This window comes from Haemaphysalis longicornis, unplaced genomic scaffold, assembly GCF_048455015.1.
Source record: "Haemaphysalis longicornis isolate Haplotype H1 unplaced genomic scaffold, Haemaphysalis longicornis Haplotype H1 scaffold_7, whole genome shotgun sequence".
Lineage (NCBI taxonomy): Eukaryota > Metazoa > Arthropoda > Arachnida > Ixodida > Ixodidae > Haemaphysalis > Haemaphysalis longicornis.
In genome coordinates, this window is record NW_027526422.1 from 68,102,932 (window position 1) to 68,126,325 (window position 23,394).

Below are 23,394 nucleotides of genomic sequence, written 5' to 3' on the forward strand. Positions count from 1 at the left end.
GGACACTGAAAATGGTGACCGTTGGGCTGCTATTTTTAAAAACACCCTTTGGGAACCTGTTTTTAGTGCTTTTGAACAAGTGAAGTCCTTGTAGAAAATCTGCTTTCTAGTCGAGAAACTAGCAAATGTAATTTAAATTCACGTAATCCAACGGGCGTCGTTTATCCGGGGAACCATTCGCCTGCTTGCAAATCAGCCGAATCACTGCCGTTATTTTAAAATGTGAGGTTTTATACACTGCATGCGCTTCTGGGCAGAGAAGCGCTTTTGTAATAAGAGCGGAAGTCCTCAAATTTACCTGCTGTTTTGTGCATTTCTGCATTATCGTTTTCCGAACCATAAAAATGAAACAAAAACCGCTGTCCGGAAACGTACTCACGGCATCGTGTAGAGCGGCTGAATAGGTAAACCAGTCAGGCACATACTGAACATATATAATTGGTCTGGTTGAACAAAAATATCGTCGCAACACATGAACGAGTATCCTGGTTTTAATGTTTTCGTAAATGGGGCTGAGCCTTTATTTGTATCCATTGCCGGCAAACCAAATTTTGACAAAATTGAACCGCATAACATCCACAAAAAAGGACCACAGGGTACACTTAAAATAACATTTTAGAACAAGGCTTTCGTATCTTTTAGGAGTGGAGGTGGCTCGTTTCAATGAAACCAGGGTTTATTGGTTTATATACGTTCGTATTAAATTGTCCGCGCTTCCACATAACGGGTAACATGTCGCTTGCATTAAGGAAGCGCCAGGAAACATACGGAGCTCGTGCTGAGCGCATTTCGTAATTCCAAGGTGATGCTTTATGTACTGCTGTGCTTGGGTACGTAGAAAATCCAACCGGTAAGCCACCCTCTGTGCCTTCGGCCCGGCTGGCGGCAGCGAGAATATCTGCAGGTCCCAGGTGGGTACTTTGTGTAAACCTGAAACGAACAAAACAACAAACCCGTTTGGCTATTGCCCATGAAGCACATTCGTGAATAGGGCGGCTGCGTTGATCGATAACGCAAGTAACGCAGCCCGTTCGAAGCCTGGTCTACTGACCGCAACCGATACGATTTTTGTTTTCCCTAATTTAAAGATGGGGTTGAACACTTGGATGAGTGAGGTGATATCCTCTCCCCTAAAGCGCTTTGTATACTACCACTGCTCAGCGGGTGTAGGAAAAAATGGTCCCGGAAAAAATGGTCCCGGAAAAAATGGTCCTGGAAAAAATGGTCCCGGAAGAAATGGTCCCGGAAAAAATGGTCCCAAATCCAAGGTAGGAAAAAATGGTCCCGGAAAAATTGGTCCCGAAGCCAAGGCACGAAAAAGTCTTGTTCGAGTAAAGCCGGTTAATCGAACCAAGAACGTTTGTCTTGCTAAAATGAACGAGGTATTAAAAAAATATACAAATGTTCAATTTCTAAAAATACCTGGAAAAAATTGAAGACGGCACCAATCTAAAAATGCAAGCGCTGCGCTATATTGTTGTCTATAACCCATGTTAAGCGAAAATAAAATGATAACGGCTGTTTCAAACAAGCAAGCATACGATAATTCGGTCACCGAAATGTTTGCGCACGGAGGTGTCCGTGCAGCGAAACGGTATTCACACACCGATATGTGCGTACACCGAAATATCCATGCACCGAAATGTCTGCACCGAAACGTCCTGCACCGATATGCCTTGCACCGATATGCCTTGCACCGAAATGTCCTAGACCCGGTACGCCGCTGTGAGCTTCTTTGATGGAGCTCCCACGGCTTCTTGTGCAATTTTCACTGATACTGACGAAACCTCGCAGCGTAGAGCTTCTATGACCTTGCAGACACTGAGATGGCTGTGTTCGACTAAGCTACTAAACCGACGGTTCCAGGCCTCGCAGTTGCTTGTGCGGTTTTAATCCAATTACTTGCATTAAAATGTTTAATCCATGCTCAGCCCTACCATCCATCCATCCATCCATCCATCCATCCATCCATCCATCCATCCATCCATCCATCCATCCATCCATCCATCCATCCATCCATCAAAGCGTCCTTCCGTCCGTCTGTCTGTCTACCCAATTTTCTTTGTTAGATTTTAGCCTCCAAAGGCGTTAATTTCGGCCCCTTATAGGGATATTAAAGCATTCCATCTCTTTCTCAAACCTTTAGCTCAAACGCAAAGAGACAAAAACAAACTGCAACAAAGTTCAGATCGGACTAACTTGAAGGTAAACACGTTGGCTGGGCCATGGGACCATTTTTTCCTAGATGGTCACTGGGACCATTTTTTCCGGGACCATTTTTTCCGGGACCATTTTCTCCGGGACCATTTTTTCCGGGACCATTTTTTCCGGGACCATTTTTTCCGTTTCCGCTGCTCAGCATACTGTCTTCTCCTGTCAACAGCATGAAGATTTGTGAAGTTCTACTGCCAAGTCTACTTTCTCAGGGCCCCACCACTGAGCTTGACCGATGTCTGCAAACTGTAAATAGGCGCTTCTTGGACATTTTTTTTTCTCTCTTGTGGTCGGGCTTATATCTTCTCCGCTAAAGCGATCAACAGGGCATTAAGGCTACTTCTAAGCTGTTGTGCTACTATAGGCATTATGCTGAAAAGCAAGAAAAATGCCCGCGGCAACTGAATAGGCCACAATAAAACCGGCTCTATGCGAAACACAGCGTTAAAATCTTGTGGGTCATGTCACGAAGTGTCGCATCCTTGGTGTCGGGCTTTTCGGCACGCCAACTGGTGCGGTAATGAAACGCACGTGTCGCGCGGCGCCTGGAAACGTCGCGCATTCCGAGGAAGGTCGCGCCTGCCCGCACCGGATGCGCCAAATCGCCACCACATGGGGTTGGACCCCCACGAAGGACTCGCTCTTCCCCCTTCCCCGGCCCCAGCGGCAAGACGAAGGGATGAAGACAGTGGAGACGCGGTCCGGGCGCAGGAGAGCTCGGCCCGCCGTCTTCGAGCTCCGCGCGAGTCCTGTTTTTTAGTCGCCCGCCGGGCTGTAAATAAATGTATACAGTTTTGATCGGAGGCTGAGTTTGTCGGTTGGAGATACCCGGGGTGAGATCCTCAGCGCTGCGGCGGCTTGGAGGAGAAGCCCCGGGGTAAAGAACATCGACGAAGATAACTCTTGGCGTCCCGATTTTTGCGCCATTTATTTGCGTTGCCACAAAAGACAAAATCCCAACTTCCTTCCCTTGGCCTGATTCCGACGATACAGAAGAAATTGCCTATTTATTTAGGGGAAGAAATGTGTTGCTCGAACATGCTTTTTCCTCGACGAGAGCTATTTTTTTACTGGGCACTAGCTTTCCCGTGAGATGCACGAACTAGGCCAAAGCTGAGTTTCATCTTCAGCCTCTCCCACCAAAAATTGTCAGCTTTCTTCTCTGCCCGCTCCTCTTCCCCCCACGCCTCCTTCCAAGATAATTAATAAGTGTTTTTGAAGCTTGCGTGACAGAAAGTTCAGAAAACATGTATTTTTACCCTGCAGGGTGTTCCATTTTTCTCTGGCAACCGGTAGACTCTGTAGGCCTCAGCGTTGAAGCAATAGTACCAGCACCTGTTGTTTGGTGATTCTTTCGTCGACTGCGAAGAAAAGATCATAAAAAATCAAAATGAGACTTATATTCCAAAACAAGATTTCTAGAGTAGTACAAGAGTTGAGCATGCATTGGCATTGAAAGGAAAGCTCTCAGAAGAGGGAGCATCGGTACTGGACCCGATAAAGATACGAGTTTTAAATATAGAAGGAAATAGGCAACTGCTAAAAGACACAAATATTGGTCAAAACCTAAGAAGACCGAAAAAACAAAAGAAAACATCAACCAAGTTAGCGAAAAATTTGTTCGAAAATTTATTGTTTTCGAACCCTCTCGAGTATCATATTAAGCATTTCCCTTCAAAACAGACCGCGGGAAACACGTTCGTTTACTAATTCAATGATTTTGTTCCTCAGCCGTGCTTCCACTTTTGCCGTTTTTGCCTATCCGCTCTTTCCAGCCCCTACAGGTGGCGCTGCGGAAAACGGCAATGGCGGACGAGACGGTGATCGGGCCGCCGTAGCAGCATGCGTGCCAGCATCAGTATCGGCCTGAAAGCCCATTGCTCCGCTTGAAACAACAACTTTCTTGAAAAATAAATGCATGCATACGTTGCTAATCGCGAGACAACATTCGATTCGTTTCAGGGTGTCTGTTGCGGTGTAGAAAGCGCTGTGTGCGAGGCAACCCGCTGTGCATGGCCCAGGCCGCACGGAAGTGGTTTGAGAACAATCCCGCCTAACTGGGCAAACAACCTGCTACAGAATGTGCAACGCTAAGTTCTGGGACACTATTGCAGTGTACGTCCATCAGTGCACGTTTTACTTTAGGCGTGTTCGTTTCCGTGCGTACACACTAAGCAGAAGCCCGTGCGCACCATGCGCGGGCAATATGTGCGTATTGCGGCGTTTTGCTTGGGTGTAGTAAAACCTAGTTACGACATTGAGTAGTCAAACCGCGAAAAAGAGGCTCCCACTACGTCGTATCAAGTGGTGTACAAACGAACGTGTTAGCATTATATGAAAAAAAAAAAATTGTAAGCCCACGTATTTACGCCTGCATGTAGCATACACAGGCCTGCGATATTGAAGCGTACACTGTTAAACTACAGGCAGTACTTTACAGGTGTCCTACTGTCTTGTGATAACTAATTTACGTTAAAAACTAATTTACGGCTGGAATTACGTTATGTTGATTTGACTGCCGGTAACATTTTTAAGTGCGTCGATCCTTATTACCAAAACGAAAACGGGGGCTACCAAATGCATTCAAGAGCTCGCATTTGAACTACCAGACCCAGTTACAGTATTGTCGTTTCTAAAACATCTCGCTTAGACGCACTTATTTCGATATTCAATGATTAATCAATAAACACATCCCCACATTTGCTTCTCGCCTTCGCGTGCAAAAAGTTTTAAGTCGTTTCTTTATTGAAATAAAAGCAAGCGGATTGGACAGCCTCTGCTGCTTATGTTTGGAAGCAGTGGAATTGAGCCAATTTAATAACAGATAAGCGAAGATCAGTTGACATATATTATCCGGCCGTGAATGTAAATAGTACCCGAAAAAGACGATCACAAGGTTATACAAACAAGCCTACAAAATCAGCGTCCTCACCGCAAATAGCTATTGAATGTGGCTGGCGTAATTCAGTAAAGAATAATTAAGGCCTCACGTACGCACGCGTGGGTCCGAAGGACTTCCATTTTTCTCCGAAGCAGACACCGATGAGTCTCAAAACTCTTTCGTTTACATGCAGCTTATATAGCTTTAACAAAGTTGAGAGAATATGAACGTTCGTTCAGTCTATATTTTCCGATTATTTATACGGCATTGTCGAGTACTATATATGCAATTACAATTTTCCTGTCATTGGCTGCGAGCCCGCACGGATGCCGCCGGCCGCCTCCGCCGGAGCGACCGGTCCGCCGATCACCATCTCCCGGCTTCGAACAAATTCCGCGCGGCGTCACTAGCGTCGCTGAAAAGAGCGAATACCTATATCCTTTAAGTTGTATTTTCTGTAGTATTGGCGCTTACCTCCGTGTGTACAGATTTTCCACTGTGGAAGTTGACCAGAGATACGTATTCTACGCTTTCCGCGGTTCATAGAAACAGCCACCACGTGTTTGTTTAGAGAACTTGCATTCTGGGAATATCTTAGCTGCACTTCTAAATTTTTTTCTCTTCAGGGCACATTGAAGAGGGCCCAAGTAGCCAAAAGAATGCATAGCGTCTAGAATTTAATAATGTATCGCGACCAGGGTTCATTTTAGGATTCCAGAGCTTCATATCTAACATACTTGATTTGTCTGGTCTGTTTTCCCATTCACAAAGTCCAATTTATTTACTAATGGACATTGCATTTAAGGGTATTTCAATAAAACCGGTCACACGACTTACCGACGGGTTACATCCCTCAATCGGTAAATGCTTGTAACATTTCCCTACTCTTTAGTGATATTTGCAAACGTAATTTCTTGCCTCAACGATCAGGTATTTTCTTTACTTTTAAAGAGAAAACTAAAGCACAATTCTGCTTCTTGTTGATGTATGGGAAGGACATGAAGGGTATAAGTACAGCTACGGAGGCGCTTATTTAGGCACTCCGGAGACGAATGAGCTATCAAAGAAAGATTACTGCATGTATACGTGCATTCATAACTCGGGAACCCAAAATAACAAATGCAAGGGCGCAGCATAAACAATTTGTAGGCACGGAACCTAACAAATAGCGGGTATTCTTCCTTTCAGATGCGTGTAACAGCCTTTAAACTGACAAATTCCTCGAAGCATTAAACGCAGTTAGGGTGGATAGAAGGAATGGCAGAGCAGGACTACATCGTCCTGCTCTGTTAAGCACGAAAACCGCTTTTTAGAGTATGTTGAAGGCGTCGTGTATTCGATTCCGCTGTCCTGTGGGTAAACGTACGTAGGCCAAACAAGACGATGCCTTAAACGAGTAGTGACACGAAATTTCAAAGCTGAGATAACTATGTAAAATGCTTCCTTTTAATTAGGAGCTATCTCCCAGCAAGTTTCAGCAGAAGCCGTTCAGTATTACATATTTTAAATCCATTTTAATATCTGCCCACGCGAGAAAGCCCAAAGCGGGCCACATGACATCATCTGCTACTTGCCCCAACTTGCGACGTCGGGGGTACCGTGACGTAGCCGACGCCCTGGCTGCGGTTGGCGCGCGCGGGTACCCCGTGTGTACACGTCATGGTTTTGGAAATGACGTCATGCTGCGCGCGGGGATGGTGAATACCTCGGCCAGTGTGGGCGAGCGTGTGCGCTCGCTGGCGCACGTGTCCAGACCGGCAGCGGTGCGACAAGAATGGTGCTACCTCCTGTCAGGTGCTACCTCCTGCCCTGTCAGGGGCTAGCTCCTGTCATGGGGGCCGCTCGGCGTTCGTTTTGTCGAAACCAAAACTGACACGAATATACGACGCCGTAATGACTGTTTACTCTGTGATCGACCGTCTAATGTGCCATCGTATGATTAGTGGGCTAATAGGCACCCATAGCAACGAGAAAAGCCTCACACGAAAATTTTGCGCCATTACTCCTTTAATGAAATATTAAAAGAACATAACTATAGTCTACACAAGGTGATTAGTGGCCACTTAGGTGTCCACTGTAGAGATTGCCGAGGCTACGCCCCAATCTTTCTGAAAACACAGGTCACTGAAAAACACAAAGATAAATTAAACAGAGTAATAATTGAAGTAACAGAAATAGAGCGCTGAAAAGAAAACTGTGTGAGCGTACCCTCGTTGTCTCTCTCTCAAAAAGAGATTAATTTTCTTTCCCATAGAGAGCTCAGCACGTGTTTGTGGCACATGGCCTTGGTGCAGCGAGATGACTGCTTGGGTTATCTCCAGCATTCATGGTATTTCTGCTTTCCTATATTTTTTTACTGTCAGCGTATATATGTGGCACGCCGAAAAATTAAAAAAAAATGGAGTTGTAAGTCAGAGCTCCTGGGTGTCGCTTTCTTCTTGTGTTTCATCGAGGTGGCGCTGTTCCCGTCTTTGTAACTATGCACCAAATCGCCCAACACTTAACCATTGCAAGCCGCTTCTGACGTCGCCAGAGTTTGCCCAAAAAGGGGGCCCTGCCACACGAAGGACGACGGAGAAGACGTCGCCGGCCTAGTTGCCCGGATGTGAAAAACTTATTTCTCCCTGTCCATCTTGGGCTAATAAGAGCTCAGTGTATTCGTGTTGTTGAGGTTTTATTGGTGGGGGAAAAACACGTGAAAAATGGCCGCCTATCTGCTCGTTTCGTTTGCAAATGTCTATGAAAGACGATAGTCGACTGGTGCCCCTGGCAAGTAAATGCCTCCCTTCTCTTTCGCGTTAACTTTTCATGATGTTCCCCTCCCGTCTCGTTCCTCCCAATATAACACGCTAGGGGTTTGCTGAAGTAAATTTAAATTTACCGTGTTCCACTGCTCCTAGTCGGCTATGGCGATGCCAGCGCTCCCGTACGACGAAGACGCGCCTGGATCGAGGCGCCCTACTACAACGTTTATAGAACCACGTTGCCCTACTCCATGAGCGTTCCAGGCGGAGCGTGAAACCGATTTAGTGGGACGTTTCGTGGCTCTTGCAATTTGATTTTTAGGGGCGAAGCTCCTAAAGCCATGGGTCTGTCCATCCCTTGTGTCTCGTGGTACGTGACCGCCGCATGCTTTCGAAGATGTCGCAAAGTGGGCCGCGTTGCACGCGCAAGAACCGGCTGCAACCGGCAGCGCAAACTCGGCACCGGGAGCGCGAGCTTGTCTGTGTTCGCCAACGGAGGCGCGAGCGCACGTGCACTGCGAGGGGGAGATCACGCAAGAGATCACGCCACGAACGCAGGCAGTCGTTCTCGGAGATCGAACGAGACGCAAGGACCTTTGCTCGTTTCCTCTCGTCTTGTTCGGGCACAAGTTCGCCCTAAATAAAAGTTCTCTCTTTACCGTTGTGTCCCATCCTACGTGACAAATTGTGGTGGAGGTGCGGGGTAGTCCTCGATGGCGCGGGGTCTTTCACCAGGTCTGGGCCTGGGAGCATTGACTCCGAAAATAAAAGTTGATTTGTACAATGTACGCACACAGTCTTACGTCTTTCTTAATGATGTAATGGGCGAACTTTCACGGGAGAGTTACGGTTACCGATGATCTCCCCCTCTCGAGCTTCGCCCCACTTATCATCATTCATTCCGTGGATATGGCGTGATTTTTTAAATGCCGCCACTTAGCGCGGGCAACACCAGGCGACGATTTTCTGCAGTTGACACAGTATTTCATTTGCTATCGCAAAAATCAACCATCCATGAATTTTTTTTAATAAAGGAACACTGCAAATATCACTTATGAACTGATTTTCTGCCTTATATTTGCGCAATGTGTTGTCATTGTTCAACAATGTTGACAAGTATGAACATTAACACCGGACTTAAACGTGTAGGTTTGGCTGTGGGTATGTAAGATTATTGCGGTTTGTTTCACTTTGTCCGGGCGGCTGAATCGAGCTACAGACAGACAGACAGACAGGCAGACAGACACCAAAATGTCTGCGTTTAAGTAGCCTAACAAATACTACCGTCTTTAAAACGTTACTTTCCCACTTCCGTACCCTGTTGAGGAGACTGGAGGCTTCCAGAAATTACGCACACGGTGTTGTGCGTGGCTACACTCAAAACAGAGCCTCGAGAGTGTTTTGCGGCTCTGGCTGAGACTGCGACCATTACCATATGGCCACTTGGCATTGAGCTGTCGGTTATTCTAAGAAAAGTGAGGAGGTCTTAAGCCCAGCGTGCACGATCCAGCAAAAAAGGGGCCGAATGTGGGCATTCTACCGTCTACCACGATCCCCCCCCCCTTAGGAAATACCGGAAGCAGTTCACGTTACAATAATATCCTCTGCGCAATTTTTACATCTGCGTCATTCGCTTACGTAGTATTTCAAAATCCTTTACGCTTTCGTCAAAACTGTTCGTGACAAGTCTCCGTACGTTCCCTGAGAACACTTTTCAGACTTTTCTGACTGCCGTAGCCTGGTTGAATCTTTTTCTTCGTTTTTGCTTTTTTTATCTCCATTGTGTACGGGACCGCAGGTCATGCAAAATTTCGTACTCAGAAGCTAAGAGTATAATTATGGCAGCTTCGTAGAAACAGCATGACACACATGCAATGTGGGAGTGAAGATTTTCTACTGCCATATTTATTTTAGAGGTGCCATGAATATACCCGAGTAAACTCGCCACTGTGTAACTGAATTGTATTTGTTATATTGTATTATAAATAGTGTTCTATTGCTGTTTAATTACAAACAGTGCATCTGTAGTGAATCTGTTTTTTTTTTGTTCTAACCCATCTGCTCTATAATGTATATATCCTAAGGGTAAAACAAATGAAATGAAATGAAATAAAATGAAATGAAAGTACCGCCAGGGAGTGCCTTTATTCAACGTAGACTTACCTCGCTTGATTTTCTATTAATACAAAGGCACTCCAAGGACACACATTTAATCAGCGCTGCCTCGTCGCAAAATATTGTACACGCCGTATCGTAAACAGATTTCTTTCCAGCTGTCTCGTTCTCACAGAACTTGCTCGAGCCTAAAGCAGAACTGTTGACTCATAGTTTCAAATTTCGTTTCTGATACCACTTTTCGCAGCCTTTTTTTATGTTAAACGACTTTTATTTCATTTCGGAAGGAAATGGGAACTGTCGTACGCCACTTCTGTAGAATGTTGTCAGTTCTGACTTAATCACGTAACCGGCGCTCTCGTGAGCGATATTTCATTTTTCTTGGTTGAAATGCTCCGATATTTCATTTAAAATATTCTGGATCCGAAAATATGTACTTACAACTCTACCGAGCCTCGTACATTTCCATCGCCTGTGTAGCTCCGGGGTCGGTGGTGTGGTGGCTCCTTTCGATGTAACTGCAACTGCATGCACGTCGTTCTCAGCCTGCGCGGTCTTCGTGTGGGCCCCTCCTTTTACGGAGTTAGATGTTACAGTGCCTAATACAGAACAAAAAGGAGCATAATTCGCCCACTGTATCAGTGAAATTGATTGACTGATTCATTATTCAGTAAATGGAATCAAACTATTCATCACACAGAGTGTTCAAAAATTCAACCAAAATAGAAATTTTGTGTCTTTTTCTCCCCAAGTTTGCGCTCCATGCCAAATCAAAACATAAGCATACGCGTGGAAGTTCCCCATAACGAATATTTGTTATCGCAATTCATCAATCAGATTAAAATGCCTACTTCTAAATGAAACTGTACTTTCACGGTGTTCCAAGATTGTTACATTCAGTAAAATTATCGTTGGCGGCCTTTGTACCCAAATACCCCGATTCGAAGTGGCTGCTCAGCCTGATCAATCAGTACTCAAAAGGGGCTCACCGTCCCACCTCAACACTGTCATGCGGTACTTACCGCCAGCGAAACCTGTCGCCAACATAAAGACAAAGGGGAAATTGATTTCAGATACAACCCATTGGCATCCGGATGGCTTCTACAACAGCTTGTGTCCCAATGGGAAAAAGTTTGCGCCGACCTTGAAACCTCTGATACGTAATTATTCAGGTTAATCAAATTTCCTAAATCAGTAACGGATATGCCGGTGTAGCGGTGATGACGATAGTCCAGCAAGACGGAATACTCTAAGAATACGGGAGCCATGATGTTCAGTCGTAATTAAAGTAACAAAAAGAGAGGCCATGCAGCCGCGTAAATTCAATGATGTGAAAATGCTACAACGTCTCACGGAAAGTAAGAAAATACGAATTAATTTAAATGGTTCATGCCTTCAACGGCGAAACAAAAGATTTCGTTAATTATGCACAGGAATTACAGGGCGTGGAATCGGAGCGACGCAGTATGATCTGCGCGATCGGCGTAACGCTGGTGTGGGGACACCGTGCGCTTACACCAGCTGTTTAATTTTACCCCATCGACGACATTTGCAACCTTCCGATACAGAGCCGTGCATTTTTTCAAGCCCACATCGAGCTCGAAGCCTGCATTTCTATTTTTACCTTTGCTGGTTGGCGATATGACGGCCAACCTCCTGTGAAGGTATTACGATACCAAGCAAGGTCGCGGCTGTGCGTGCTGGGACGGTTCGTTGGCCCCGAAGAGCCTTGAACCCGAAAATTCGTCTGCGCGATGGTGGCGACGGCGAGATGTCGAGTTCGGCTGGCGGTAGTTTCGTACGCATTGGCATACACGCTTGCGTGTTCGTTCGGAACTTCAACCGTTTACTCCACCGTTCTTTGTCATAAAAAGAATGTGCAGTATGTTTCACGGGCATTTAGCTCGCTATGCAAACTGTAAGCCCTGCCTAACATGCATTTGCTTTTGCCGGCCTCCGCCAATCGCAGAGCATTCTCGAGTGACATCATAGATTCTGTTGCGGAAAATGAGCTGGTGGGTCGCATGGTCGGTCATTTCCTTTTTTCCTCATTATGTAGCTTATTTGAGCGAAGTTTGCGTTACAAGTGGTGTCGTTATGGTTCTAACGAGGCAATCTTTCGAAGGAACCAAATTTGTGTTTTCTCTTCATGGCTCCTTTAAGTTGTCCCCGTGTATAGGAATTCAGCTACAATTTTGGTTGCAGTAAGGAAATTTCCCGATGGAAGCCAAACCTTAACGCTAGTAGGAGTAGTATGTGTTGTCAGGAAAAAAGGACTGGAAAGGCCACCAGTAGGAGTGATTTGTTAACCTAGGTTGGTCACAGCGACGCCTGCTGGTGTAGGGATAGATAGTGATGAATTTGGGTTGTCAAAAAAATTCAGTCCATAAGCATATAAAAAATTAAATTCACGATAGCTTAAGCATAAAGGACTCCGACGGTGTTACGTGTGGAAACGGCAATTACAATATGAGCATGGTCGTATTCTAAAGCTCCAGTTTAAACACAGTCATGCATGGGCGCTCTTTATTGCGAGAGGTTGATTTCTTCATAGCATGTTGTAATGGCGAGACGTTTTCTTTCCGACGAAGTATGTGTACCATGGCCTGCTTAGCACTGCTTTTTTATTGAAGGTTAGTGGCTGAAAAAGCTGGCGAAATAAGTACAGTTAATGTACGCGCTCTTTAGACCCCAAATGATTGATTATGCATCGAACGTGCGTGACCTGTGGCGCTGAAAATACTACGGGTATATTAAAAATTGTTTGTGATGCAAAATACAAACTATCTGAAGGTGTCGGGGGGGGGGAATAAACGGGGTGCTTTTTTTTCAATTTTACGCGTGTGTGTATGTACCAATCGATGTAAATTTACGGGAGTACTAAATTGGAAGATCCAGGCTGATCTAAGGATTCGTGTGGGGGCATGCATACGATTTTAAAATCTCGGCACTGAAAATTAGTTATCGAATTTGTTGTTAGTGTTCTAGTACGTTTCTGGAGTTGTTGAGTTTGTGTTAAAACATATATTAGTGACCACAAACTCCGGAAACGACGTACGTACTGTTTTTCACTGATTCAAGAAATAATATACCCACACGGCTTACACCTGTCATGGCCTGGTGGAGTAGCAACTTTAAAAAGACAGCCACAAAGGCAAAGCATAAGCGGAAGGCATATCTGCTGCGACGAGAATCACGCATTGCCGCTCCGTGCTGGCGATAACTGAATGCAGCCATATGGCTGCATTCAGGTGGATATCAAACTTTCCTTTGCAATAACTATACTTTTCGCAATGCTTCCACACGCCACGGAAAGAGGGAAAGCTTTTATTGGAAGTGTTGCAGAGTTCGTTTAAGCTCTCCACGTTTCATGCGGCCCCAGAATTGTGTTTTAAAGCGGGTGACATCAACGCACCAACGCACACATAGGGAAACTGATCGTGGTCATTATGGTCGTCGTTTCTGTGGATGCCGGATTGGACAAAAAGCTAGATCGACTCTTCTAGTCGAAACCAGTTGTCAGCTTCCATGCTAAAAAGTGAATCCTGTGGTGAAGCGTCATCGCTGACAAGTGTTGTTTGTCAACAGAACACTCCAATTCCTCTTGTCCTTGGAGGCCACGTAGCTAGCTAGCAAATAATTGTGCCTCGTTCCGATTAAGCCCAGCATTTCTCGTGCGCCAAAATTATAATTCATTTCCTAGCCAATCGTTTGTAAGAAGCTAATGTGTCCAACTTGGCTCTGCTAGCCGCCATTCCTACACTGAAGGCACGCAATCTAGGACTATAGAACAATAAAGTCGGTTTTCAGTAACACTTCGCGTGACATATTGTTTTGTTCATAAATAAGCCAATTCCATAACAGTGTTTTTGGTACAACTGGGTAAATGCTGCTTATTTAGCAGCCCTTCCTGTGGTGCAGCGAAATGAGGGAATTCGCTTTCAGAGCATGATTAGTAATATCATTCAAAGAGATTGGATTCAAAATAAATGTAGTTTTAAGGTGACGTGAATCACCTAAAGTACATCTCCTAGAAATAACATTTCAAAAACCCATAAAACAAAAAGCAATACTGCTACGGCCCACCCCTCGACTTTTTTGCACCGAATTCTGTATCTCCTTATACTGCTGTGCAAAAGGTTCTGAACGCAATTTCCGTCAGGCGCATCTGTCTGCCTTGTATGCGCCAAGTGCCGCAGTCGAGCTCCGCACACTGTTAGTCATCGACACTTAGGAGTTTTGAAAGGATGTTAAAGACAGCTCTAAACATTGTCGAAGCACATAATCAGACTGGGACGCCTACGTCATGTAGCATATATTTTGATTCTTATTTACAAGCAATTCAGCATAAGTAAGGACGGCCAGAACTTGCCTCCAATTTATACCAAACTGTGAAGCTGACTTAAGTACATCCGTTGTGATAAAACGCTTGAAGTACATCCGTTGTGACAAAACGCTCGTAAGTATGCATGTTATATGTAACACGGTGCGAGAAACACTCGTCAGTTTGTGCGGTTATTTGTTACAAACTGTGGAAATGTTTTATCTGTACAGGGTCCGCATGTGCAAAAAGTTAATGCAACCATAAAATGTGCGGAAAGCACAACATTTAGTCCCACAAACGCAAACGATAAAGAAGCCAAGGGTGATGTTACCGCGGTACTTCATGAGGTAGCAGATAAGTGCTCATGATGTTTCTTTTGATACAGGCTTTACCAGTAAAATAAGGATTTAGACCTACCTCCTCTCAGATCTGATATACTTGAATACATTATTTAAAGTACACTTTACAGCCGCAGATAGGTGTATTTAACAAACATTTTTGTCCCTTTTATTGCAGCCTTTTTTCCGATCATTGGCACAACAGAAACAATTATCGTGTCTTGCATTTCAACACGAAATTGCAGTCACAGGCAAAAACAATACAAGAAGCTTCCTGTCAAGCAACAAGGAGAAGTATAAATGACAGGGACATGAGAAGCTCAGCAAGCAATAGGGTACTTTTTTAAGACCTTTTCTCTGAAATTGGTCCTAAAAACCACACTAGGTCATGGGGATGTCAAAACATAGGGACAGATCCCGACAGGCGGTTACAAGCAACGCCATCATGCCACGCCACTGAAAACCTCGTTTCCCCTCATTAAACGTATGCACTGAATGTTAAAGACAGCATCTGCCAATATTCAACGTGATTGGCATTTTGTAAAAAAAAAGGCTGCATTAGGAGGTTTCTCATATTCCACTGAGCGCCTTCGCATTGCGCGCTTAACTATTTTGTGCAGCTTCCGCGCCTTCATTTCTGCAAAACAAAAGGTATTCGCATGCAGTGACGAAATATGCATGGCTCATCAGAGATGGAGTGTAAGTTACCCTAATTTTCTCTTTCACTTCACCTAGAATCCTAGGTGAAATCAAAGGGGACACGCTGCCAATCGTTTTACCTCCCTAAGCAATTTCTAATAAAGAAAATTGCCCCGAATGCATTCCATATTTTTGGCACCGCATTGCACTATTCCCTAAATTTTCCACTTCAGTGCCGTCCTAAATAAAGTGTTTCTCAGTCATGTCTTTTGCTCATCTAGTACCAAACATTGTCTTTAGGAAGGCGGACCGTCCTGCTGCCAGAACATTTCACTCATTAATTTCTGCAATCAACAGCAACCTAAACCACCTGCCCGTTCCGGCCATAGCAGTCCAGAAAACCACTGTTTTGTACAACAGGATTCTGCAATATCTCGCTTGGTCTCACACCTACTAGACACATTTTTTGCCCCAGCTCTCTTTTGCAAAGCCTAGTGGCCCAGGGCGGAAGAAACAGATAACAAAACATTTTTTTCAACGAAACCATTTCTATTTTAAGGAATAGTGGTCTACGAGAGTAGACTCCTTTACTATTTCTGAAAAGATAATCAACCATTAGGGATTAAGAAGTGTAGCTATAGTTCCTCTTACCTATTACTGCAAGAAAGAGCAACCACAACCAAAGCAGCTTTCTTTTCTTCATCTTCTTTTGTAGAACCAATGGCGATATTTGTTCACTGACCGTTCCTTGCTCGTGGCCAGAGTGGGGCTGCCAAAGATGGGCTTTGTGTTCGCTCTCTACGGCTCTCCTTTGTCTCCCTTCGGGAGAGTTGGAAGAGAAGACAATGACAGAGCAGACAACCTTGAACAATCTCGAAATAAGCCAGTGCAGCCTGCCACTTGGGTAGACAAATGTTGCATCCTCATTCGGAAAGTTTCGCGCTTTGGCAAGGGGTGTGGTAAAAAACGGCAAGAACATGACGATGGCTAAAGTCCTGAAAGAATCAAACTACGCACAAAACACTGAGGTTTGAAATATGTGGTACAAAATGGGGTTTATGCTAATGTTCATGAAAAGCTTTTATGATTGGTGCTTTGACTGCGATTTTTTAGTCAAATGTATCACGCAGTGTGATAAATGCGTGGCTACAGCGAAATATGTTTCCTTACAGGTTTACAAGGCCCCAATCGCCACAGCCACCTTCCTATATTATATTCTCTGGGGTGCCTTAGGAGTCAATGGAGCGTTAATTTGATTCCTAAAAATTCCTATTTCCCATTCCTCCGTTTACGATCTCATCAACCTTAGTACAATGAGAGATTACAAATGTATATAAGTGATAAATTCGAGGTGGCTAACTGGTAAACTAAACAGTATGCTCGCAAAGGTGCCTTCCTCCCAAGCGATTTTTTTGGTTATTAAAACGCGTTCTAAAAAACTCGTGTTTCTGATCCATTTGTTTAAATGTTTTTCTCCTGCTAGTTTAACCTTATTTCAATCCCTGAAAAGAGCTGGTGGTTGCACCTTCGCATATAAGTATGGCATCTTGTTCCATGAGTGTGCTGGGTAGTCTTATTCTGCGGAGAGCTTTTCTTGTAATACCAGTGGTTCCTTGTAATGCCACTGGTTTCTTGTTTCTTGAGCGTTTCTTGTAATACCACTGGTTTCTTGTTGCTTGAGCTTTTCTTGTGATACCACTGGTTTCTTGGCCTAGTACAGTGACCTCCATGTTGTTAATGAACCTGGTTCGCCTTCTTGTTTCTTGTATAAACAAATACAATAAAAACTGACAGTCTCTGCAGGGCATGGTTCTATTTTAAGAAACAAAACAACTAAAATGTTTCAATTTTAAAACACCTGCTACTTCCTATTATGACCAGAAGACGACCTACACACGGCAGAGTAGTGGGTGCTGAACTAATCTTCACGATACGTTAACTAACGCACAATATTTCATCGAAGAAACAACCTAATATAGCACTGAATGGCACGTGGACCATTAAAAGTGATTTTACAAGACATCTTGCCTAATAGCTAGTATTACGCTTAGCGTTTTATTGTAAGTATAAAACGCCCGACACTCAACTGTGAATACAAAACCAGAAAAGCCTTGCGTCATTTCCTTCCACCGCGCCACTAGAAAAAAAAAGAATAGACAGGGGTCTTTCTGGTATGGCTCGGATACAAGTATTCAACAAACATTTGCCAACGTGCTAACAACGAACGTTTTGTTATTTTGCAAACAGATCTGCCTTCCCCAGTCAGGAAACACTTCAAATATCTGCACTAAACACACGCAAGCAAAGCTTCAAACTGGGGAGGACGGGTATTAATATAAACTTTCAAATGAATGCGGAGCTGACAATCAGCACCCCTATTATCTAGTACTGTTGACATTTAACACAAGTTGCTGACTGCTGACATTCAACACTTGGTGCAGCGGAATAAATCCAAGAAAAATTAGGTTGTAAAAATGTCTCTGATTCAATGTTCCGTGAAACTAGAGACTCTGGAGCCCAAATAGTGTAACGCATCATGGTGACAAAGCCGAAATTCCTGCAGTCTTTCCAATGCTGCTTGTTTGGTCATGAGAGCTTCGTTATCGAGATATTATTTATAAGGCCTATGGAACGACCGAAGTTCACTTTCTTTGATTATTGTTATTCCTTAATCATTTTTATTGCTCAAACTCATATTTTCTTTGTAAATCTATTCTGATGACCGAATACAGAATTTTTTGGCAAATAGACAGAAGTAAACACAGGATAAGATTTTGGTGACCAAACTAGGTGTCATTGAAAACAGGAAACAAAAAGGAACGTAAAGGTAAAGAAAGATGAAAATAAATCGGATGTAAGACTTAAAAGGACGGACTGTGGCAGCAAAAGAAGACAGTACATGTAACCGCAGACACATTTTTCTACAATTATGCCTTTCAGATCACAAAACAAATTTCGGGTAGTGTTTCATGCAAATCAATACGTTACGTTTTAAGATTTACGGGGTCTGTGTAAGTCTGGGTAGCCTCAGAAAATTCGCGATGAGAACGGTGTGTCAAAGGCTTTTCAAAGTGCGTGCCATCATTCGCTGTTAGTATTCTGAAGACATAATATAGTTACTATACAAATAACTCGAGCAGTGCATTTTTTGCGCACCAGTACTGCACCAGTACTGGGCCAGTACATGGTTTCAGTTTACTATATGTCGTCGCAGGTATATTATTCGGTTCATGAGTGTTTCACTGCAGTTTGATCTGGTTTATATCGAAGATAAATGTGAGCCTGGAACTTTAAGCACATTAGGCTACGTGGCTACAAAGCTATAACAATAAATTATCATGACTGCGAGGAACGCAAAGAGAAGTGACGAGGCAGAAGGTGGTTTAGTGAAAGTAAGAGAGGTCATCTTTAGTCAGCTACACCTCAAAGAAATTACGCATAGGCCTATTTTGTTACACATTAATAGTTGGTCTTTCAGGTATAGGTTCATGGTGGGTACTGTGCAAACAAAACTTGTACAAGAAAGAACACAGGACGGAGTGCTACTATCAATTGAAAAGTTTAATCGTGAACACACACATGCATGTGCACACAATCAAAGCCACCGTCATCACATCGTGTACGTTACAATCTTCCACACGGCCAGATCACGGGGAAAGAAGTTTGTTACACAGTTGTGTTATTTTGATTCTACAACTAAATCAGAGTCTGGAGTTACACCTAGACACATGAATTCATATACTAGTAGCAGAATATCAGTATAATTTGTATTCCAATTGATATAGAAGGAGTAGTAGAAGTTCAAATTAGACAGACCACCGGTCACGATGGGAACAATGGAGGGCGATGGACAGAAAGGGAAGATATGAAAGGCCGGAAGTTTTAAAGGCTGAGTTCGTTGAATGCAGGATGAATAAGCCAGTTCCAGTGGAGCTGCCAGGAGAGCTCGATAGTTGATGATAATAGTAACGTGTACTTCTTCGATAAAGGTATATCCTGCAGACGTCCAACTGAATAATCTGTGCTAGACTGCTTTTAATCAATGAAATCCGGTCGACTGTGTTGGACTCAATGTTAAATACCGAAATAGAATAATTAGCGCTTAAGATGCACGAAGCTCGTTTGCCATTGGTCGTTACCGTTATTGGTCCTGCTCTTATATCCTATTAGAGCTCACAATAAATTTCATGCATTATTACGGTATAGAATTCCCCCGAAGATGCAATAAAATCGTATTTGACCTTGTACCTGACCTAGTTTCACCCAGCCCGTACCATACTGTGGGCTACGACATTGTACTCAGTGTTTACAAAATAATTTTTATCGCCTAATTAGTGCCAAGGTACGGTAAAATAGTCCGCTTAACATGTGACAATCTATTTGTATAAAATGCAATAGTGGATGACCGAATCGACGGTTTCTTTACAATAGCAGAAATGACCATTACACGCTAAATATTTGTGAACGAAATGTTCTAATGCTGCCTCTAACGCCATACTACCGTATCCGTGGGGGGTGGAGGGTATAGATGATTTTGTAACGGTACATTTTGTCCACTGTGAGGCGCAGTGCATTGTAAAGCTGCGCTACAGAGTAAGCCATCTGGTTACTTTGATGTGCAGAGAAAATAAAACAAACACCTTCTTTCAAGCTCGCCTTAGCGTTTGAATTATAGTTCACTTTTAAAGGAAGAATGACTATGCTAGCCAGTTCTGAGACCCCTTTTGTTTTAACAAGCACATCACTTTAGCCTTCAGGACGAATCCCCAGTGCCGATTTGAATTTAACAGCTCTAAGCTAACACAGCCGCGATACGGGATGTCTTTAGCCTTATTCTCTCGAGAATACTAGCAAAACACATAATTTATAGGTGTGGACAGTCTTTACACTTTTTGCGACCTAAAACACAGGGACTCGACGTTTTTCTTTAGACTCATTTTTCCTACGATCGTTATGTTTCGTGCCCCCGAAGTTAACAAAGAAATGAAAGCTGTAAAGGTCATTCATCCGTACTTTTCTGTGTAAGTAACGTTCGCGTTGTGACTAAGGCTCGCCTTGGACCCATCTTGCCTATTTTTAAAGATCCGACTCCTGTACGCAGGTCGGCCATCGTCTGCACTTTCCTTGTTCTATTGTTCGGATGCAGGAGAAACACGTGTGTGGTTTCTTCAAAGCAGTTGTCGAGCGGTCAGCGCTACAAGCCCAGAAACGCCATCCTATGACATATAGTCTATGTTCTCGCTCCGAGAAATGGCATTGTTTTCGTTCGTCTTCGTTGGGCCGTTTCTACGTGGCCTAGAAAGAAAATTGAATCCCAAACCAAGACCTCCCAGAAAGGTGCCTGTAAGCACATGGCGGCCAAACTAACAAGGGAACTGTTCGTATAATTCGCGATAGCCGTGTTGCCTACTTCTGCACTCAAGTCATTTGAATAACGGTAAAAATTAGGCAATGACGGGTTCGCTTGGTTATTAAAGGAGAATAAGTGGGAGTAAGCTTTCCATGCGAAAGATTGAAATTAGCGTTCAAATCATTTGGAAGAGGATGAGGCCCAGTAGTTTAGTACTGTCTCATGAACTGGCTACCCACGCCTTATTGATTGCCGTCTTGTACCATTTCGCTGTTGAGGCATGTTCAGGTACTAGGTGGTTATACTGCTTTTTACTTAAGATGTCACCGTCTGTCGAAGACTTGTATTTGCCTTCTAGCTCCGTGACCCACTCGTATGGTAGCAATGGTGCTGTTTGCTGTTCGATGTCGAAGTCGCGAAGAGAAACAGATCTTTAGGGGCGTGAATGCTCATCATAGTGCCTGGATAGCGCCTATAACCATAAGAACGAGTGTATGCGCCGTCGCGATAAGTATGTGATATAGACGAAACGTGACAATGAACCCTCTGACCGAACTAGGCAGAAAGCATATCATCAAGAAGCCAACAAGCACATCAATGATCGACTGGATGAGGTCACGTTTACCACAGGTAGGGAACAACCAATCCAGCAATTAACAAGTCGTCAAGGTACTCATTTTTGTGGAGAATATCGTCGAGAAATAAAGAGAACAAGGGAAAGAAGGTGTTCGATTCGACTGACTGGTCGCCACATATACAGCCATTGAGGTGCGTAGCAAGGCTTACACCACAAATACAAAAATGTCTCGAAGTGAAATAACCGCAGCATATTTGAGCATCATAAATGCGTCGGAATATAAGTACAGGATGCGCGCCCCTCCGCCAACATGCCCAACGGAAATTATGCGAGAGCACACAATTGGTCCGCCGGGTGAAAAAAAAAGTGTACCATACCGATAAATCTAATTTGAATCTTAAATATTTCGATTCATGTCCATGTAGGGCAAGGTTTGACCTCGCCGATTCTCTGGATCAAATAACAGGGTAAAGTCCAGTTTTATTATGTCGTCCATACCACGGTCCAGTTGAGCCTTAATTACTCAAAAGGTAAAAAATCCCCCTTATTTACAGAAATAATGCGTTGAATTGACCTAAAAGAACATTTTACAGAAAAAATGACTTCGGGGGAAAAAGCTCTAGAACAGCTGGTGCTCACGCCCAAGCTGTTAGCCTCAAAACCCGAGACCCTACCCCTGCCCCTTGGAATCCGACGAACGGACCCCTTTTTCTAGTCGCTCGAAGCAGAACATCACCCTGTGGTCTCGTCCACAAAGTTAACCTGACGTTGTTCTGTGGTCTGGACTACAGAATAGGCAGTGCGGACAGGTTTTGGATTTGAAGGGGTCCGGTTTGCTAGCGGGAGGGCTTCCTATTTGTGACGATCTAAAGAGTAATTAAAAATCTGGAGGCAACATTAAGAGAAACGAATAAGAGGAGTAAGATATCTAGGTGAAAGGCGCCCTTTTACAGATGATCGGCCGAACAAATTTACGCGTTCACGCACGCGCAGACGTAGATACAGGGTTTCGGAATAAAGCACATGAGGACTTCTGTACCCATGGCAGCGCCATTGCGACTTACCCATGAACCAACGTAGCATGTGTGTGTGAATCGCTCTCGTTTACCAGTGAGCACACTACTGCGCTGACGCAAAGGATTGCACGTGCAGAATAAATGATTGGCGTCATCAAACACGCCGCGTGCAGCGATCAGGGGCAGGTCTGCAATTCCGAAATGCTGAAAATACACATTTTAACTCAAGAAACCGGCTGGAATCTCAGCGAATAGCAAAATTTCCTCTCCCTTTATTTGCATGCGGGTCAGTCAGGACGCCATTACAATGGGTCGCTGACTAACAACGTTATTGGCCGTTTTCATTGACATAACTTGATCCTACAGCATATTTAGTACGAAGGTGACAGCATTAACGAACTTAAGTCAAACAATATGCAAAGGCAAACCCACCAGTAACTTACCTGTCAATGATGCAGTTCCAGAAACTTCTTCGCGTACATCCGTTCTGCCACGTTTAACATCATGAGCTTCTGGTTAAAAGCATTATTTGTCTGCTAGTCCGAATGCCATAGAAATATACAAGAAAGAAATGGCGGGTTCAGAGGACTTTGCAGAGGAACGATGTTTTGTTGCGTCAAAGCTAACTTTTTGGCGACAAAACAACGCGGAAAGCTACGATGAAGTCGGCGCAATCACACAATTGATTTACAATTTCACGCGTGCGGGCAGCCCAGCATAGTCATAGCGCAGTGGCTACTGTTGCTCACTGGTGCAGTAAACAATGCATGCCGTAAGAAATGGATTGCCTCTAGGCCGACCAATAAACCTCTTTTTTTCTGGAATTTCTTCCCGGCAGGCCTACCGGCCACAGGTAGGAACAAAAAAAAAGAATTTGATACTACATAGATCGCATTTAAGCCACTCCTGATCTGTCTTGTTGTCGGATATAAGGAAAGGCTGAGGGGAAACGAAAGTTGCGAAATGTAGAAGCGAAGCATAATTTCAGCGGCGTTAGCAATACAAGCTACTGCCGCAAGTCAGAGAGATCAAGAGAAAAGATTTTACATTTTTGAACGTGGGCCTGGTTAGCGTTCAATTGCAATGATTTTCTGATGGCGCGCCAGTTTTTTAACTGTTCACACTTGTACTTGCTGCGGTCAGCCATCCTTAGTGGGGTAGAATTCCGCTGTCGTTCGTGCAAATAAGGATCTCCC

The 23,394-nt window shown here is 44.1% G+C and overlaps 1 protein-coding gene across 2 annotated transcripts; it reads right to left on the reverse strand.

Annotated features, from left to right (window-relative positions):
- Nucleotides 1-485: 485 nt before the first annotated feature.
- On the reverse strand, nt 486-22,921 carry LOC144145853 (uncharacterized). 2 transcript variants are annotated; one of them, XM_077677652.1, is made up of 5 exons: nt 22,642-22,915; nt 15,907-16,074; nt 10,396-10,553; nt 3,474-3,575; nt 486-930 (listed from the first exon to the last, which is right to left on the reverse strand). In XM_077677652.1, the coding sequence occupies exons 2-5, from the start codon at nt 15,956-15,958 to the stop codon at nt 811-813; spliced, it is 432 nt and encodes a 143-aa protein (XP_077533778.1). In that variant the 5' UTR covers nt 15,959-16,074; nt 22,642-22,915; the 3' UTR covers nt 486-810. The 2 variants fall into 2 exon arrangements, 1 of the variants encoding a protein (XP_077533778.1); XR_013317608.1 differs by lacking the exon at nt 15,907-16,074 and having other exon boundaries at nt 22,642-22,921.
- Between the last annotated feature and the right edge of the window lie 473 nt (nt 22,922-23,394).

Bases quoted from the DNA above. Each gene is read 5' to 3' on its own strand.
- LOC144145853 (XM_077677652.1), bottom strand. From the start codon at position 15,958: ATGAAGAAAAGAAAGCTGCTTTGGTTGTGGTTGCTCTTTCTTGCAGTA. The intron at 10,554-15,906 runs GTAAGAGGAACT...GTTCTGTATTAG, and splicing joins GCTCTTTCTTGCAGTAATAG to GCACTGTAACATCTAACTCC. The intron at 931-3,473 runs GTAAAAATACAT...TGTTCGTTTCAG, and splicing joins AAAATGGAACACCCTGCAGG to GTTTACACAAAGTACCCACC.